Source organism: Cyanistes caeruleus, chromosome 4 (assembly GCF_971803275.1).
Source record: "Cyanistes caeruleus chromosome 4, bCyaCae1.hap1.1, whole genome shotgun sequence".
Lineage (NCBI taxonomy): Eukaryota > Metazoa > Chordata > Aves > Passeriformes > Paridae > Cyanistes > Cyanistes caeruleus.
This window is the reverse complement of record NC_141704.1, coordinates 34,095,358-34,114,548: the sequence shown is the minus strand read 5'-3', so window position 1 is coordinate 34,114,548 and position 19,191 is coordinate 34,095,358. Positions and strand designations below refer to the sequence as shown.

At 47.4% G+C, this 19,191-nt stretch overlaps 1 protein-coding gene and 1 long non-coding RNA gene across 4 annotated transcripts in view; one reads left to right on the top strand and one right to left on the bottom strand.

Annotated features, from left to right (window-relative positions):
- Window positions 1–141: 141 nt before the first annotated feature.
- SERHL2 (serine hydrolase like 2) overlaps window positions 142–19,191 on the bottom strand; it is a 19,334-nt gene continuing 284 nt past the window's right edge. For 2 of the 3 annotated variants that reach the window (XM_086887547.1, XM_086887548.1), the window contains exons 2-12: window positions 17,754–17,978; window positions 17,569–17,682; window positions 16,480–16,521; window positions 15,723–15,742; window positions 15,457–15,531; window positions 4,392–4,501; window positions 4,037–4,116; window positions 3,668–3,702; window positions 2,839–2,915; window positions 1,286–1,379; window positions 142–945 (exon numbers count right to left, since the gene is read on the bottom strand). In XM_086887547.1, the coding sequence (XP_086743673.1) occupies window positions 829–945; window positions 1,286–1,379; window positions 2,839–2,915; window positions 3,668–3,702; window positions 4,037–4,116; window positions 4,392–4,501; window positions 15,457–15,531; window positions 15,723–15,742; window positions 16,480–16,521; window positions 17,569–17,682; window positions 17,754–17,901 (912 nt within the window). In that variant the 5' untranslated portion in view covers window positions 17,902–17,978 and the 3' untranslated portion in view covers window positions 142–828. Of the gene's footprint in view, window positions 946–1,285; window positions 1,380–2,838; window positions 2,916–3,667; window positions 3,703–4,036; window positions 4,117–4,391; window positions 4,502–15,456; window positions 15,532–15,722; window positions 15,743–16,479; window positions 16,522–17,568; window positions 17,683–17,753; window positions 17,979–18,781 lie in introns of all 3 variants that reach the window. The other variant, XM_023934285.2, reaches the window with a different exon arrangement.
- Window positions 544–16,406, top strand: LOC147653551 (uncharacterized). The gene is made up of 3 exons (XR_015286422.1): window positions 544–3,450; window positions 3,849–4,747; window positions 14,986–16,406. It is a non-coding gene; the product is annotated as an uncharacterized LOC147653551 (long non-coding RNA).

The following is a 19,191-nucleotide window of genomic DNA, read 5'->3' as shown; positions in this document are numbered from 1 at the left end:
TAACTGGGAGGCAGATCCTTGGTAGGGCTTACCTAAGGCACACAGTGTGTAAAAATTGCTGCCTCCCAAGATGCATTTTAGCTGCTTGGGTGAATGGCCTGAAAGGAGGTTTGTTCTTCTGTAGTGTCAAGAAGACAATACTTAACATTAGAACATTAATCTTTATTTAGGACAGAAATCATCTCTGCCAACGTTTCCATAATTTGTAGTTCTCCCAGCTGCTTCAGCTAGAGGATAAGGACATTCTCTAGCATTCATTAAAATGGCCTTCTCTGCACAGGTGAGCTCTTATTTAAGCTGATTCTTAAAAAAGACAGTAGCTCTCACAGTGGAACAGAGACACCGAGGCCCTCTGAGCGCATGCATCTATGGAAGTAAGAAGAGAAGCAGAACACTTTCCTTGTTTTTCAGCAGGTTAAATCCTAGGAGCAGCCTGTCTGCACCATCCGCAGGGAGGAGGCAAGATGAGTCACCTCTCTTGCAGTGCCAAAGCTGCTGCTGCTGTCACAGAGGATGCCTCTGCCTGTGTTTGCTCCATTTCAGGGTGCAAGTTTGGAGTAAGCCAAGGGGAAGGCAACTCCAGGCCTCCATCCCTGTACTCACAGAGCTGGAAGCAGAGCAAGGATTCCTTCTCCCTTTGGCAAATGAGGTACTTTGTTCAGCTCTCCTTCAGAGAACCCCTGGCACACCTGCTTCCACCCTGCAGTGAGCTAAGCATAGGAAAGATTATCACAATCCGATGTTGGATGCGAGGTAGGAATGGTGATAAATCTGGAGCTTGCTTGTTAGCTCCCAATCCTCCTGGACTGCTGCAGTTGTGAGGGCTTCCTAAAGTCTGGCCCTGGTGTTCTGTGATGTCAGGAAGTTGCTGATGATCCCAGATACCATCTTGGGCTCGTTCAGGTGCACAAAATGACTTCCAGGCACTTCTGCTAACTGGATGTGCTGGAGGGAAAGGACACAACATGTGGACCAGGAAAGTGTTCCCTCAGGTACACACTGCTTGCTTTATAACACTCATAGGAAGGGACAGGGCAAGTGAGGCAGGACAGAGATGGGAAAACCAGGGAAGAGCTGGGTCCAGAGGGCAGTACTTACTTGGGACTTAGGCAGCAAGGACAAAGTTGTCTTTCTCCCCCCATTTCACCCCTCTCCACCCCATGCAAGGGCTGTGCTGTTCTAGACAAATCACCTAGTGGATGGTGCCCACCAAGGTCAGTTGCTTCCCAGCTGCTGTTCCCAGGCTGGTGGCAAATCAAGATGCAAGGATGAAGTTTGCTCTCACCTCTTTGAGGGTAGACTCAAATGCCTCCTGCAGAGCTTTCACAAAGTGATTTCTGCTGGGTAGGTTGTGTGGTACCAAGAGTCCATCTTGTGATCTGAAAAACAACAGTGAGGCTCAGTACAGCACCCAGTGTTGCCTCCATTTGTCTTTGTGGCTGTCCTGGGCAGAAGTGGTGTCTGCAAGACAGTAGGGTGACAGACCCAACTGCTCTTTCCAGGCTGCTGCTAAAAGGTGGGTGGCAGGGTCATACGTGGTAGTTAGAATGCACCACACAGCTTGGCTAAGCAGCTATTTTCTATCAGACTCTGTAAAACCTTGGGTGACTGCCTAGTGGTATCAGAGTGGAGACTGGCTAAATATTGTCCTGCCTGGGCTGGCTTTGTAACTGGTCTGAGAGTATCATTCCCTTCCTGTTCCGCTTAGTGCTCTTTACTTTTTCCTTCCTTAGAGTTTCCATATCTCCCTTCAGTCCCTTCTGCCTCTCTTTGCTGCTTATTTAACCAGGTTATGTCCTGCTTGGAGAGGGAGCTACCAGGGCAGTTGCCCTGAAGTCAGCATTAGATCTCCCGCAGAGCTGATGATGCTGTCTCCTGTGCTGGTGATGGGACAAGGGGACATCCCAGGCTCAAAGGCATTTCTATGGCCCAGAGGACTTGAGCTCGTCATGATGTTACATTTCTGGACAAGCAGGAATAACCTGAACCTCTTATGATACTAAAACAGGTCAGGGAAGCCAAAACTGCACCTCTTTTCTCTCCTAGAAACTTCCTAGAACTCCTAGCACTTCCTCCTGTTTTCTAGACAATCTTTTAACAGCACCCCACCAGCCAAGGCAGCCAAGAGCCCTGCACATCTTGCCCTCCAAGTAGATGGGAAAAGGCAGAGGACAACTCACAGAACAAGCTGTGCACCCAGACAGCTTAACAGCTTGTCGGACTCTGTGCAAGGCACTGGCCGTGTCCCCAAAGCTGCTTGCTCCAGGTGCCACACAAAAAAGCTTGCAGGAGCTCAGTCAGACCAGGGACTTCAAGAGCAGTTGGAAGAGATGGAGACTGCTGTAGTTTCACCTGTTTGCTCAGGCAAGAGGTTTTTGGGCCTGGAGAAGGGGGCAGGCTGGGTTGCTGACTTGAATAGTCAGGTCAGGAGGATAGCAAGTATGGGTGGTGCTGTGGAGGGTCATGTAGTTGCCAGGATGGTCCCTTGCTGTAGTGCCAAGGAATGGGAAGTTGTGAGGTGGAATTGTGAAGCATAGGGAAGATGGGGCAGGACTGTATCCTCAGTCAGCCTTCTACCAGGGAGTCCCAGACTGAAAGCAGAGTGCCAGGCTGGGTGGATGTTCCAGTTGCTCTCTGCCTTCTCCAGGAGCCTGCCCAACTCAGGGCAGTGGTGAGGAACTGGCAAATACTTCTCACATTTGAAGTTGTACTGTTACCCTAGCTGGCCAAAAGTCTGGATGACTGGTGCAGAGGAAGGGGTAGTGGAGGACTCCTTCCTAGCCTTCATTCCTTCCACTGAGAGACATCAAGGGTTGGTGTGGTTTGTGCCTCACTCACACGATGATGAGAACACGGTCCTGGATCTTCTGCAGGAGTTTCACACACTGCTCCACTGTGAAGAACTCTCGACTCTGCTGCAGGTGCAAAGAGAGGGAAAGTTTCAAAGGTCAGGGACAGCAGTTGGGGGCAGGGGCCTCTCCAAGCCCTCCTGCACAAGTGGTTCTGAAGGTAGAAGTAGCTGAAGCTTCCATGCTGGGACATGACAAGCATCCAGGCTGCACAAAGAAGTAGCTGGCTCTGCAAAGGCTCCTTCTGTCCAGCTGTGTTTCAGGGCTGCCAACAACATTGCCTGCTGAGCTGCAGCACATATGGGAATGATCTCATGGAGAAAAGCTTTAAAAATCCTTTTACTAAAAAGGAGAGAGTACATTACCCTGGCTTCCATATCCTGGCAGTAGCACAGGTAGACGAAGCCCTGTTTGCTCAAAAGTGGCACAAAACTATCAAAATACCAAACCTAAGGACTTTGCTCCACTCCCCTTCTTATTCAGGTCACCTGACAAAGAAGCTGACAGAAAGCACCCATCCATCTGCTGCCTGAAGAGTTATAACAGCAGGAAAATGTGGCCAGGAGGCCCTGGGGCAGAGGAACTTCTAAAAAAACAAATGGTAACATTTTCCAGTGACTCTGTAAGCTGAATCCATGATCAAGTGCAGACTCTTTTAAAAGCATAATTTAAAGGACACATGGGAATTAAGAAAGCAGAAAGTAAGTGGCTGGGTGGAGGCAGGGCCTAGCTCAGTGAGCAGGCATCCTCTCTTTAGATGTTCTGTAGGCTCAGGGCTCCAAAGTAGCAAGGGGGCACATCAGAAGAGCAGTGCTCACCGTACGGGCTCTCATGTCTCTGTTATACACCAGCCCTGGAAAGAAAAAACAAAATGTTTTCATGTTTCATAGGAGCAGGAGTTGTTCTGTTTTAATTTGCTTCTGGGGTCTGCCCAAGACTTTGAGATGTGAGGAATAGGACTGATACAGATTTCTCCTTTTTTAAATTTCTTTTGTTTAGCAGTTCTAGGATTTGAACACCAAACCCACTTGCTGGGAATGGAGAACTCTGCCTCCAGACTTAATTGATCCCATTCAGGCTGCGTAAATCTGTAGCTAGGGCACCCTGTACCCTGCAGAAGACAATGGCTTGTTGGCATCAGTCCATTCCCACACCCAGCAGTGGCCCAGCATCACACAGCCCCTTACCAGCGGGTGTCTCAGTTGCTCCTCGCTGCAGCAGGATTGCCCCACCCTCTGCTGTCAGATGGCTGTTTGCTTCTAAAAGCCTGAGGGAGACATGGCAGAGAGATTGTGATGCTGGGAAAAGGGAGGATGTGAAGCAAAAATGGCATGACAAGGCGACAGTGAGCTCTCAAGCTGCTTCAGAAAGAAGCGGGAAGAAGCATCAGCTTCTGGCAGCAGAAGCAAAAGGTCTTGCTGGGATTCCAGAAGAGGACTTGAAAGGTGAAATGCAGGGACAATTTTCCTTTCTCATTTGTGCAGCTGTAACTCTGTTGAGATGAGGGCAGGCAGTAAATAAAGAGGATGGATGGGAACCCACCTCTGCAGTGCTGCTTCGGGGCTCCGTGCTTTGGGAGTTTGCTGCTTTGCTTCCAGACTCAGTAGTCTGTCAATCACCTTCCGTTTTGATTTCAGCCATTCCTCAGTGTCCTGAAACACAGAGAGGTAGGGAAGAGGAGTAACCCTTTCTTCTGAATGCTTTTTCCCCTTATTGGAGAGTACAAGAGGGAATTTCACCCTTCAACATCCCTCAGAAGTGGTACCAGTTATGGGTATCTTACTAAAAATGTCCATTTCTGGGAGAAAGGGAACATCAATACTGCTGTAATGAACTTAATAATTTTTTATCCTTGCTATCTTTTCTAACCCTTCCTACCTCACTTCCAAGTTGAGGATGTTATAAATGCAACGGCAAATTAAAGATTAACAAAGATTAATTTATTATAAATTAATAAAGCAACAAACAGTGAGGAAAAAAACCACAATAAATGGACAGCGCAGCGCTGGGTGGACAGGGTCTATACGCAAGGTATAGGTGCTCCCAAATCCACGTCTGAGGGTCCCATGGCCTGGGTTTTTATAGGGATTTTATGTCCCCAGGCTAGAATTCCAACCAGTTTCCATTCACCAAATGTCCCTGATTGTCGGGTGAATGGATTTCCTGGCCTAGAACATTGAGTCAGTAAGTATCCGGGCAGAGTCTCCTCAAATGTAAAGTGAGTCTGTATGTATTTTAACATATTTCATCACAGCGGGATTGAGAGATCCGGGCTGGTGTCGATGGATATCCCAGAGGAGTAGTCTCTTCTTTGTCTTTCTTGATTGAGTTTCTGTAGTATGGGTTTGGCAGGTGTGGTGTTCGATTCTGGCAACGACCATCTTCCTGGGGCTCGTCCCCTTTTGTCTTGCTTGATGGTCTCCGGCCGAAATCGGCCGGGCGTTGCCTTTCTCTGGAGGTAGACTTTTAGGCTGGTTCTTTTGTTTCTGTGATGGCCTGTGTCCTGTCTTTTCCTCCGAGTTGATGAGTCTGCTGAAACCTGTTATCTGGGGGGGGTTCTTTTGCAATTCGTGGTTTTTGGAAAAGGAATTCTATCTCGACCGGGAGGAGAATTCCTTATTCCATACTTACATTTAGTTATAATTATACATACTTTATTTAAACTTCTTATTCCGAATTTTTATTTACCCAATTCTTTATTACAGTCCCCCACCTAATAATTTGAACACATTAAAAATTCGTGTTTTCATACTTTTTCAGAGGAATATCAGGTTAAATAATGTCGTTTTCCCCTTGGTCTAATTCTTCTATATTTTCTGTGGACAACATATGTTTATTTTCAAATTCCCTCAATGCCTTAACCGCATTTCTATTCTCTTTTTCTTCCTCTAACTTCATGATTTTTGAAAGAAGGGTAGTGTTTCCCTGTGCCTTTTCTGGGTCTATTGGGAGAGAGGCAATCTGCATTCCTTGAACGACAGAATGTATCAGTCTGATCAGACAAGGAATCAGGCAGGGTAGGAAGATGACTCCGGCAATAGAACATCCTATAAAGAATACTAGCTTTTTCCACCATGCCCCTTGCCCAAAAATTTGATCCCACCAAGAGGCTTGGAGAATCGAATTCCACTTCTGGACGGGTACATGGGCTACTTTCTTTATTTCAGCGGCTAGACCCTTTATAGTTTCTCCGAAGTCATCTATCTCCATGCAACACTCTGACTCGTTATATCTGCCACACACTCCTCCCTCCTCAGCTAGCAAATAGTCGAGAGCGAGTCTGTTTTGGTAGACAAAAGCTCTCATCTGAGATTGTTGTTTTGCTAGGAGTTCCAGGGCTTCTGAAGTGTGATTTGAAACAACTTCTACCACAGCCTGTAACCGAATGAGCCGATTAAGGAGGTAGATTGGGGTCCTGTATCCCCAGCTGCCATCATTTGCCCATGTTGCCGGTCCATAATATTGTATGATCCTTTCGGCGGGCCATTCCTCCCCCTTCCACTGGTGGTTACCTCCGGCTATTGGTAGTTCTCGTTTCAATTCCCTCTTTTGTCGGGCTAGGGTTTCAAAGAGGGGAGCACCTAAAGACCTGCTTTCATCTTTAGGTAGTGTAAAGAAGAAAGGCCGAATTATTCCGAGTGTGCATGACCCTTTCCAATTTCTGGGCAATTCACTGTATGCTTTTTTCCCGCATATCCAGTAAATCCCATCCGGTGCCTTCCAATCTCTGTTAAGTTTTGCCGGGTCCTCCCAATATTCCCTCAGGCCAAGAAAGGCATGGAAGGGATTTGCCCCGTCCTGTTTGTTCCAACATAGACCAATTAGATCTATCCATTCGCAATTATTTTCCCGAGATTGGCTCCAATAGCCCTCGGGTGATTCCGGCTGCCAAATTTTTGTCTTTTTATCTGAATTTACCGAGAGAGTTTTTACACACGGGGTGTAACCAACTAGCTCGGTGAATTCCCTTCCTTCCCGACTGACACAAAAAGTTCCAATGATCCTCTTGTCAATTACCCACCCCTCTGGTCGCCGGGTTGTTTTGGATAATTTTAATCCTGTCCACTTAAGTAATTGTTCTGGGGTTAATCCTTCTCCCTTCCATGGCCATCTTTCGGCTGATTTCAGGCCACCACATATCCAACAGTTAGTCAATCCCAATTCGGTAGCTATTTCCTGCATCAGATCTATGAATAGATTCTGATTAGGGCTAGGTAGCTTCCAATTATCGTATTGTTTTTCTAGTTGTTCGTATTGTTCACTGAGAGAGTTTAACCTCTCCTGTTCGAGTCTTTTTTTCTTATTTTCCATTTCCTGCCTTTTTAGTTCAAGAGTTAATTGTTTTATTTTATTTTCGGGGTCTGAACCATCCTCGTCTTTTGCGAAACAGATCACCTGATCAAACTGCAGACACACTCTATCATCGTCATTTTTCAGTAAATCTAAAACTATCGGTTCATTACTGAATGACACTTTTGTTTCATGTTTCAGGTTCTTCCCTTCCCAGTACAATTTCCCCCCCATGGCACAATATTTTAAGTTTGCTTTATTGTAACACAAGGGGTTGACTCTGTGGTACGCAATGAACGTTGACTGTTTCTTTCCTCCAATCCAGACAGTTTTATTACACTGCCCGCAGACCGAGATTGGGGAAACCCCTCCTATGTCTCTCTTATTTCGTAGGTGGGTCGCTTGGACCTCTTTTTCTCCTGTGTTATGGGGTTGCCTTTTTCCAGTACCTATCCCCGGGGTGGAGCACCAAATTTTTCCTTCCAGCTTACACAGGTCCATTTGGGTACCGTTTGCCCAACATTCTCCTGCGTGCAACTCCGGAGGGCAGGCAATCCATGGCTCGGTTCGCGAGACAGTTGGGCACTGCTCACACTTCCCCAGGGAGGTTGTCCCCGGAGGCGCCTCGGGGCCCGTTCTCTCGGTCCAGCACATGGCTAGGTTCAGGATCGTCAGGATTCCCCACAATCGCATCCCTCTGCCATTCCCTCCGCCCGTATAGGAACATACGGCGGGGATAACCATCTTCTCGGCAGCAAGGACTGTCTTCAGGGGCCCTTGACGTTCTGATGGCAAACCTCCTTTTAAAGGTTGCCCACCGAGATGCCTTGATCGTGCCGCTCCTGCACGGTACTTTTACGTTCCGGCGGCACTCTATTATTAGAGGTTCCGCCTTACAGTCCAAATGGCCTCGTAATCCTTTTTGAAAAAATCGGAACCACTCAGGAGAGTCGAGTTCCAAGATACCCACCCGGGTAGCAAGTGCTAGAAAAAGGTTGGTCTGTTCTAATTCCTCTTTGTAACACGCGGCACACAACCCTTTCGGTTTTTGCCCTCCCAAACAATGAGTCACCCACGTTTGTTTACAATATGCACACTTAAAATGTACAAAAGGAAAACAATAACATTCAAAATTGGTGCAACTTATCCTGTCTTCGTTGCTCATTGGTTGTTCCGCTGAAGCCTGATTTTCAAATCTCCCGGAGGGGTTACAATTTTCCACTCGGGGGAGTCGCGAACCGAAACTTTCTTCACTCGGGAAGAGTGTGTCCAGCCCTTTTCAGCTGTGCGAACCGCGGTGTCTGTAGTCAGGAGGACGAGGAATGGTCCTTCCCAGTGGGGACTGAGGGGTTGCTCTTTCCACACTTTGATCAGTACCTTGTCCCCTGGTTGAATTTGGTGGATCGGAAATCCCAACGTGCTGCTTTGAGGAATCAATCCTCTTCTCCTTAACTCCTGTAAGTTTTTATTTATAGAAATGAGATAAGGTTGGAGTTGAACATCCTCTGTTTGAGGATGTTCAACCGGCATACCATGCTTGTACGGCATTCCATACAACATTTCAAAGGGGGATAGTCCTGTTTCTGAGTTCGGCATGGTTCTTATATTCAACAATGCCAAGGGGAGACATTTGACCCAGGACATTTTTGTTTCAATTGTCAATTTGGATATTTGTGACTTCAATGTCTGATTCATTCTTTCCACTTGCCCCGAGCTCTGAGGGTGCCAAGGAGTATGATATTGCCATCTGATCCCTAACGCATCGGACAACTGTTTGATAATTTTCGAGGTGAAATGTGTACCCTGATCCGAATCAATATGGTCTACAATACCATACCTAGGAATTATTTCCTCCAGTAGAATTTTAGACACTGTTTGAGCCGTGGCCTTAGCTCTGGGAAAGGCCTCTACCCAATGTGTCAATTTATCTACTATAACCAATAAATATTTATTTCTGCCAATTTTCGGTAATTCCGTGAAATCCACTTGGATTCTTTCGAATGGTCGATATGAGATTGGCCGACCTCCCCAATTGGTTTGCCGAAAATTCGCTCTGTTTACCTTTTGGCATATCACACATCCCTGTACCTCTTGTTTTGCAAGCTCGAAGATTCCCTTACACCCGAAGAATTTTAAAAATTGTTCAGCCAATGCCCTGGTTCCCCAATGGGTTTGTGCATGTAGTCTTTTGAGTATCCCTTTTGCTATTCCCTTCGGGACCAACTCCCTCCCGTCAGGTAACCACCATTTACCCTCTTTGAAATGTCCCCCTACCTTTTTGAAGTCTTCCTGCTCCTTTTCTGAAGGAAGCACTGAAACCTCTGGGGGTTCCCTTGGGACTAGCTCAGAAATACTTACGGTTAACAATGCCGCTCTTTTCGCCTCTTTATCTGCTAAATTGTTTCCCCTTGTATGGAATTGTCGTCCGGTCTGGTGTCCTTTTACATGAACCACAGATATCTCCAGTGGCTCCCTGACTGCTTCTAAAATTTGTCTAATTATTTCTTCATGTACCAATCCTTTTCCTTTAGTGTTGATCAGACCCCTTTCTTCCCAAATTTTCCCGAAGGTATGTACTATCCCAAATGCATATCTTGAATCGGTATAGATGGTTCCCCTTTTTCCCTTCAAGCCTTTGAGGGCTTTTAGGAGAGCAAAAAGTTCACAAGCCTGTGCTGACCAATTTGCTTTTAGGGGACCCGATTCTACAGTCTGTCCTGTTATACCATTTATGATGGCATAACCCGATTTACGTTTTCCCTCCATCATTCTCGAGGAACCATCGATAAACCATTTTTCTCCTCCTTCCAATTCCTGATCCTCCAGATCGGGTCTTACTCTAGTTTGTAATTCCACTGTTTCAATACAATTATGTAGTAGCTTTCCCGTTGGTTCCCCGTACAAAAATTGCGCAGGGTTTTGTGCAGAGGTTGTCCTTAATTCCAATCCTGGCGAACTGATTAACATGGCTTCATATTTCAGAAGCCTTGAATCGGTCAACCATTTCTCCGCTTTTTGTTGTAAGATATTTCTTACATCATGTGGAGTATAAACTATCAGGGGAGCTCCAAACGTTACCTTTTTGGCTTCCCCAACCAACAGTGCTACTGCCACAATTGCTTGCAGACACGTGGGCCAGCCCCGACTGACTGGATCTAGGATTTTGGACAAAAACCCTATAGGTTTCTTCTTTTCTGCCCATTCCTGGGTTAAAACTCCTTGTGCTGTTTGTCCACTTATGTCGACAAACAGTTGAAACTCTTTTCTGATGTCTGGTAATGTTAAAACTGGAGCAGTGACAAGGGCATTCTTTAGTTCTTGAAATTTAATTTCGTCTTGCCCTGTCCATTTTAATCGATCTGTATTTAACCTTTCATACAGAAATTTCACCTTTTCACTGTATCCCTCAATCCACTGTCTGCAATATCCCATGAGCCCTAAAACTTGCCTAATTTGTCTCTTGGTTTGTGGGGCAGGAAGTTCAAGGATTCCCATCACCCTCTCGGGATCTAATTTCTTTTTCCCTTGTGATATCCAATGTCCGAGATATTTTACTTCGGGCTCAGTGAATTGCAGCTTGGATTTAGACACTTTCAACCCCTTTTGTCCCAGAAAATTCAGCAGGGAAATGGTACATTTCTTCACCTGCTCTTCCGTGATCCCGGCGATTAGCAAATCGTCTACATATTGTAACAGTTTTGTCCCTTCCTCTGGAGTGAATTGGGTGAGTAGCTGCTCTAAGGCTTGTCCGAACAAGTTCGGAGATTCAACGAATCCTTGTGGAAGGACCGTCCACCGCAATTGCTGATTTCGATTGGTATCTGGGTCCTCCCACTGGAAAGCGAAAAAATCCCTACTCCCTTCATCTAGAGGACATGTCCAGAAAGCATCTTTTAAATCAATTACACTATACCATACATCCTCTGGTGAGAGTCTGTTTAGTAAAGTGTAAGGATTTGCTACTACCGGAAACCTGGTTCGGGTTCTAGCATTTACAGCTCTCAAGTCCTGAACCAATCGGAAGTTCTCATCGGCTTTCTTTACTGCCAGGATGGGGGTGTTATGTGGGGACATGCAGGGCTCGAGCGTGCCTCCTTTAAGCAGCTCGTCAATTATTAATTTCAAACCCTTCCTCCCTTCGGCGGGGATGGGGTATTGTCGGATCCTTATCGGATTCTCTGGATTCTCAATTTCAATTTTGATGGGAGCAATATCTAATTTTCCCACTTCCCCCTTTGAGTGCCATACTCGGGGGTCAATTTCTTTTTCATCTTTTGAAGTTAAATGCAACACCTTCACTACTAATTCTGAATTTTTCACAATGATATTTATTCCTAAAGCTATAATCATATCTCTTCCCAATAGGTTGTAGTCGGCTTCTTCTACAAGCAACAAATTTCCTAAACATATCTTATTTTCTGACTCGATTTCCACCTCCTTGATTACCGAGACTTTGAATGGATCTCCTTTTGCGCCAATTACAATTACTTTTTCTTTACTCGTTTCACACCCTATAGGCAATTTCTGCAGGGTGCTTCTCTCAGCCCCGGTATCAACCAGGAAACTCATTTCCTGGCGGTGGGGACCTACCTTCAATTTTATCAAGGGCTCCTTTGCTGTTACTGTCCCCATTTGGAAGAGCCCAAGACCCCCCTAATCTTCTTTAAATATTTGTTCATCTTTTATTCGTTTCCTGCAATCCTTTTTTATGTGTCCTACTTTCTTACAGTAGAAGCACTCAGGAGGATCCTTTCGAGGAGGAGTTTCCTCCTTTTGGGATCCTTTTTGTTTTTTAGGTATCGGCTTTCCCTGTTTCTGTTCGTGTTTTTGAACTTCTTTTACTGCAGCCACTAATATTTTGGCTTGAAGTTTCTGTTTTTCGTCTTCTCTCCTCATATAAACCTTCTGAGCTTCCCTTAGAAGCTCTTGGAGACTCTTCTCCTGCCATCCATCAATTTTCTCCAATTTCTTCCTAATGTCCTCCCATGATTTAGCCACAAACTGCGTTTTCAGCAGGACCTCCCCCACCGGAGAACTGGGATCAGTCCCGGAATAAATTTGCAGACTTCTCCGCAGCCTTTCTACCCATTCGGTAGGGGATTCCTCTTTTCTCTGACATTCCCCAAATACTTTGCTAATGTTCTGTCCTCTGGGGACCGCCTCTCTTATTCCTTGCACGATGATATTCCTCAAATCCATCATGCTTCTTCTCCCTTCTTCGGTCTGGGCACTCCAACTCGGGCTTACGCTCGGCCACTTTTGGTCACCGGGTGTTCCCTGCGGGTGCCGCCTTTCCCAATCCCTGATGCCCGCCTGTTTAATCATCTCTCTCTCTTCCTGGCTAAACAGGGATCTCAGGATGGCCATGAGATCTTCGTAGGTGTAAATACTACTCCCTAGAAAATCGTCTAATCTTTCGGCCACTCCAAATGGGTCATCTAGCAGTCGCCCCATTTCTTTTTTGAACGCTCGTACATCCCCTGAGTTAAGGGGCACGTTTACAAATCCAATTACTCCGGGGGCGGTTGGCACTTCCCTGAGAGGGAACATTCGATGCCCATTTTCTGTCTCTCCCCATTCTCCATTCCCTATTTTTGATTTCCACCGAGTCCTGCTTGCAGGAGGGGAACTGGAGTTTGCGGGAGGGTTTCCCCTCATTGCTGGCGGGATGTCTGCCGCAGCTAAGTGACTCAGAGGGTTCCCTTCGGATACTTTCGGTGGTCCCAGCTGTGGTGGCCGGACCGGGATTTGTGGAGGGGGTAAGCCCCATCCTTGCGTCAACACCGACTCCAAAGAGGGTGCGGTGGCTGGGTTTTCTGCAGGTGGGGGGGTAGTGAGGGTTTCTGGCACTACTCCCGGTGGTTGAGGGGAGCGTGCCTCTGCTAGTTGCCCCATGGAACCCTCGGGTGCTGATGGTACTACTTGGTCCATCACCGGAGGCTCTACTGGCCCGCGGTACGGAGGGGGTAAGTGATCCAGGGGTTCCCAGGTCTCTGTCTTATGTTCATTTTTCTGTTTCACTGGAAACAGCCGCACTCTGGTATTTAACCAGAGTTTGGCATACTCTTTCTCCTCGCCGTCTGGCGAGACCTTTTTCTCTACGTGTGCGAGTAATTCCCTGCACGTCTATTTATCAAATGTTCCCAATACTGGCCAAGTGAGACATTTTCTCAATTCTTGTCCTCCCCAGATCTCGGCACAGTAGTAAATCATTTTTGCCTTTGATTTTTCTCGTCTCTCGGGACAAATTTCCCAATTTCTCAACATCCACCCTAAAGGACTCTCTGGTGGGATGTCTAGCATTTGCTTTGATTCTTCTGATGGACTTTTCTCGTTATCTAGTTTCTGCGTTTTACTTTTTCTCTGTCCCATTTTCTTACGATTCTTACCTGCTCTGCGTTGTGTTCGTCTTTTTCTTCGTCTGAAAGTCCTAGATCGCACCAATACTTACCTCTCGGTTAGCTGTACCGGGGTTTTCTCGATGTTCCGACTTTCTAAATCTTTTGGCTGAGAGAGTTTACCAGTTCCAGAGCTCGACTGGACGTCCCTTCCTCTCTCAGCCCCCTTTGATCGGTCCCCTGAGACTCCCTTTAGCCTCAGGCTTTACGAGTAAGGAAAGAGAGACACTTTCACACAGAATCGCTTCCTTCGCGGCCGGCCAATTCCCTCGCGGGAGGATGGAAACGCGGCCTTGAAGTCCACACTCGCTTCGTGACCAGGTCACGTCTCTCACAAACTCGCCCGATCACCCGCTCAACCTCACAGTACTTACAGCAATTTTCCTGCGAGGGCGTCTTCGTGCACGTATGACTTTTTATGAGCTACCAAGCCGCGGCTTTCCCGAAGGCTCCTGCCTTCCCGAGCTCTCTGGATCCGTTCCTCTTTATTATGGTTTTTCCTCAGCCTAAATTTGGTTCGGCAATCGGAGCGAACTGCGGAGGGTCTCTGCTCCCCAGGCCGCTGAAATCAGCGGGGGTACCCCCCTGGACAGCGAGATTCTCCCACAGTTTCTTCCGATCCGAGTCACGGCACCAATCTGTTATAAATGCAACGGCAAATTAAAGATTAACAAAGATTAATTTATTATAAATTAATAAAGCAACAAACAGTGAGGAAAAAAACCACAATAAATGGACAGCGCAGCGCTGGGTGGACAGGGTCTATACGCAAGGTATAGGTGCTCCCAAATCCACGTCTGAGGGTCCCATGGCCTGGGTTTTTATAGGGATTTTATGTCCCCAGGCTAGAATTCCAACCAGTTTCCATTCACCAAATGTCCCTGATTGTCGGGTGAATGGATTTCCTGGCCTAGAACATTGAGTCAGTAAGTATCCGGGCAGAGTCTCCTCAAATGTAAAGTGAGTCTGTATGTATTTTAACATATTTCATCACAGCGGGATTGAGAGATCCGGGCTGGTGTCGATGGATATCCCAGAGGAGTAGTCTCTTCTTTGTCTTTCTTGATTGAGTTTCTGTAGTATGGGTTTGGCAGGTGTGGTGTTCGATTCTGGCAACGACCATCTTCCTGGGGCTCGTCCCCTTTTGTCTTGCTTGATGGTCTCCGGCCGAAATCGGCCGGGCGTTGCCTTTCTCTGGAGGTAGACTTTTAGGCTGGTTCTTTTGTTTCTGTGATGGCCTGTGTCCTGTCTTTTCCTCCGAGTTGATGAGTCTGCTGAAACCTGTTATCTGGGGGGGGTTCTTTTGCAATTCGTGGTTTTTGGAAAAGGAATTCTATCTCGACCGGGAGGAGAATTCCTTATTCCATACTTACATTTAGTTATAATTATACATACTTTATTTAAACTTCTTATTCCGAATTTTTATTTACCCAATTCTTTATTACAAGGACAACTCTCCTCTGGTATTTTTTGTCTCTAACCTATGGCTTCTGTCCCACTACTGCCAACAAAAGCTCCAGTACCTGGTAGCAATGATGGCAAGTTGGAAATGTAGCTTTATGAGCTGCCAGGAACAGAAAAAGAAATCCACCAATCTTGTACCCAGGTCATCCAACAAGCTGTTGGCAAAAAGATAACCTCAGCTGGCAGTTGCCTGGACAGAGGTTCCAGTTTCCTTTGTACAAGGGCTTGGCACAGACAAGCAAATTTCAGTGCTAAGGGACTACAAGATGTGGATCTCTACCAAGTGTGCCCCAAGGGCCACCCTAAGGACAGACTTCAGTCTGTGCAACAAGGGACTTGGGTGACCTACCAGGAAGTGGTCACATCAGTGATTTCTCTGAACAAGTGAGGGAAAGAAAAAAAGCATCTATTTTTGTATTTTTAAAAAGTGAAGGGAAGGACACATGAGATCTAACCTCTGGAGCTAGAAGAAAGCCAAGACTTTCCAGCAGGATCAGCTTGTCCACCATCTCAGGATAAAGGAAACAGAACTGAGGAGAGATGAAACAATAACAGAACGAAAAGCTGAGCACCGAGTGATGTCTTTATCCTACTCTATAGGAGAGAGGTCAGGGAAGAGCCTCTCCTCCCCTGAGATCCAGGTCTGTCCCTTCATTCCTATCCCATTTGTTGTTGCAGCTGCAGAAACCACAACCCCATGAAGAAATTATGCTTTACTCACCATTCCTGCCACAGCCCCACCTGCAAAGGAGAAAAGGGTGCTCAGTAATGCACAGAACAGCCCCTGGTAACAGAAATTCACCTTCCCCACAGCGGGAGGTGCCTCAGAAATAAAAATGTGCATTGTATCATGGGATAAAACCCCAGCATAGAGGAGAGCTCTCCCAGCCTGCAACAGGCAGAGAGAGACCAGGGCTGCTGACCTGCTGTATTCCCCAACTTGAGCCATTCCCACATCCCACAAGCAGCAAAGGCCAAGGAGGAGTTACTGTTTAAAATGCCTTGGTGTGCAGGTCCTGTTAGCTGTGACCAGAGCAGCCCTGGGGAGCAAACTCCAAATTGTGGCAAAATCAAATCATACTCCAGACCTCAAAGAGATGGATCCTAGAGTCCAGTTCCCCTCAGCCAGCTTTATAGCCCACCAAATGGGCTGTCTGTTTCCAGGCTTTGTAGGGACCAGGGAGGAAGGCCTGCTGTGAATTCTCCCGTGTAGACCACGCCTTTTTGCTAATCTCTGTTCCCTCCCGTGAGTGGGGGAAATGCTCACAGCAAGAGTTACTTACCACTGTCTATACTACAGGATCTTGAAAACAGGCATTTCAAACATGGGCACAGATTTTTGAATCACTCATGCAGGAAACTCGGACTTGGCATAATGTAATAAATATTCCAACCCAGCTCCTAACAGCATGTCTTGGAAGTTAATTATCTACTGATTTCTGTTAGTCTCACCACTTGCAAGGACTGGAGACACTTACCCATACTGTGACCCATGAGAGTGAACCGTCTCCACTGCAAGGCTAAATGGCAACAGAGAAAAGCAGATAGTGCTACATTAGAAACCAGAGCAGCAACATCTTGCTGCTACTCCATCGACAGGGGCCCTTTCTCCCAGGAGGGCTTTCACACTGCTACATTCTCTTCTTAATCCAGAAACTAAGCAGCTAAGTAGGCCGGTTTTGAAGAAAAAGAGCATTCACCACCTCATTTCCGTGGTAGTTAAGTCATTCAGGTCTCAAGCTCTCTCTGTATGTCAAACAAACTCCAGCAAAGTCCCATTCACTGCCAGACCTGAGACTGGCAAGAAGCAGAAGAGCCTGACTGGGTAGCATCTGGTGGAAGAGAGAAACCTTGACAGAGCATCCTGCTGCAGGGCATTCTGCAAGATGTGTGAAGACACAGAGCCAGGTCTGCTACACTGAGGGAAGTATGATTCCAAGTGAAAGCTTTCTGCACCATTTAGCACATCAGGCTCTTCAGTCCATTTTTAGGGCACTCTGGGAGGTTTACAGGCAAATACAGCTTTATCAGTGCTGCCCATCTGAAATATACCTCACTGAAAGATGGGAACATCTGAGAGCTTCTAGATGCTCTTTTGTGTACTGAAGGGGGGATGTAAAACCACACATGCCAAGTATACAAATGGACAGTTACATCAGGGGTTGTTACAAGACACTGACTTTCAGATTTCTCAGTATGATACTAAAGCAAGTAGCAAACTGCCATCAGGGAGAACCAGAAGTTTCCAACTTCGTCCTAACACTGGTTAGGGGGTCACTGACTGCTTACAAAAAGCCAGTCTGGCAAAACTATCTCCCACTCCCACTGTACCACTACTGCTTTTTTTTTTTTAGTATAGAAACACTACAGAAACACCCAGGGCTTACAGCTTCTTCCTTTCCCAAAACAGTGAGAAAGGGGGATGCTTATTCAGTCACAAAGCACTGGTTTACATCAAACTGAGAAGCAGGGGGAACCGATTCCTTTCCTGGCAGTAAGTGCTGCTTGCTTGTTGGAAGGAGCAGGACCAATACAGCACCCCCTCAAGGGTTCCTTCAACTACCCACCTGCTGCTACCCGGCGCACATCCGTCACATAATCTAGGAAATGGTAGGGGCAGCCTGCAGGTCGGTGGGATGACAAACCATGGCCAGAAAAATCCATTGCCACATAATAACAACCTGAAAGGGAAAGAGTATCAGATGTGCAGCCCGGCCGCACAACACAAGCCATCTGGATGAGCCAGACCTACCTCTGGGGAGCAATGGAATGAGCTTGTCAAAGGTGTTGGCATTGTCCAACCAGCCATGCAGACACAGCACAGGGTGCCCCTCCGAGGGTCCCCAGGCCTTGGCTGCCACATGTCCCCAGGGCACAGGGAACTTCAGCTCTGAGAACATGCCCAAAACAGGGTGATGTCCTTGGAGAGTCACGTAGTTGGAGCAGGTCCCAGGGGTCTTGTTAATGGTCTAGAGCTCTGAAAAGAGTAATACAGGTCTTTAGTAACTCACCAGTCTCCTGTGGTCTTAATTAGCAGCTTGCTGATTTATAGCTCCCCATTCAACATCCCAAGCTGCCTGTTTGGGGAATCCTCCTCCCAGCACGTACTAGCTATGCTCCTAGGAAGAAATAAGGTTTCCCTATGCAGGAGGAGAAAGCCTTCTTTCTGTCTCTGCAGCAGCTGCAACTCAACCAGAAGGCGCAGGAGATCTGGCAAGAGGGAACCATGTAGAATTCCCCTAGCTAGCTGCAGTCAACCATGCACCTGTCCTGTACCAAAAAGACAGTTTGGGGAATAAGGATGCTGCCTCCAGCATTAGACTGTTACCACCTTGTCCCCTTTTACCTTGGTGCTTCTCTTTTGCACAATTGGTTGGCACATTTGCGAGAGCAGCTGGCTCTGTCCTGCACAGCACCCACCTGTGCACCTGCCACCCGCCTGTGCACCCCTCAGGGCCAGGGGTCTTGGCATGGGATACGGAGCCACACCTACCAGGCACTTGCTCGACCTCAAACCATTTCATCCACCTGGCAATCAGAAACCCTTGCTCAAGCGCCAGCTCCTGAGTGAACCCAGCCTCTGGCAACCCTCCAACGGTGGTTTAAACATTTCCCTTTTATCCCCAAGCCACGGGAAACCTGACTATCCCTATCTCCAAGTCTCTCATGTCATATATCCCCTTCCAAGTGACTTACCCTGCATATCTGCTCCCTTAAATAGCCCTCTAAGACCACACAGCAATTAAATCACAATACAGCAAGTCCCTCCTGAGCCCGTACCTCTCTAGGGAGTGAGGACACAAGGGGTAGGCTGCTGTCAGGGCCCTGATGGTCCCAATCAGCCAAGCCTGGGGTTCCCCCGAGTGTGTTTAAGCTCGGCCCAGGACCAGCCGCAGCAGGGCTGCCGGAGTGCCGGTCTCCATCAGCAGCGCCGTCGCCCCAGGAACCGTGGCCCTGCCTGCTGATCACGGGGCTGTGCCTGATCCCAGCTGCCCTCGCTGGGCCAGATCTTGCCAAACAACCGTGGGCTGACTTTCCATGGTGTGACCATGGACCTGCCCTATCCTGAGGGCCTGGGCTCCTGACATAGCCTGATGGGCCTCCCCAGTCAGTCCTTCCTGGGCCCAGCGGGGCTCCGGCCCTGGGGTCCCCCGGGCCTGGGGTGAGGCCTCCCCGGGCGGGCAGGAAGC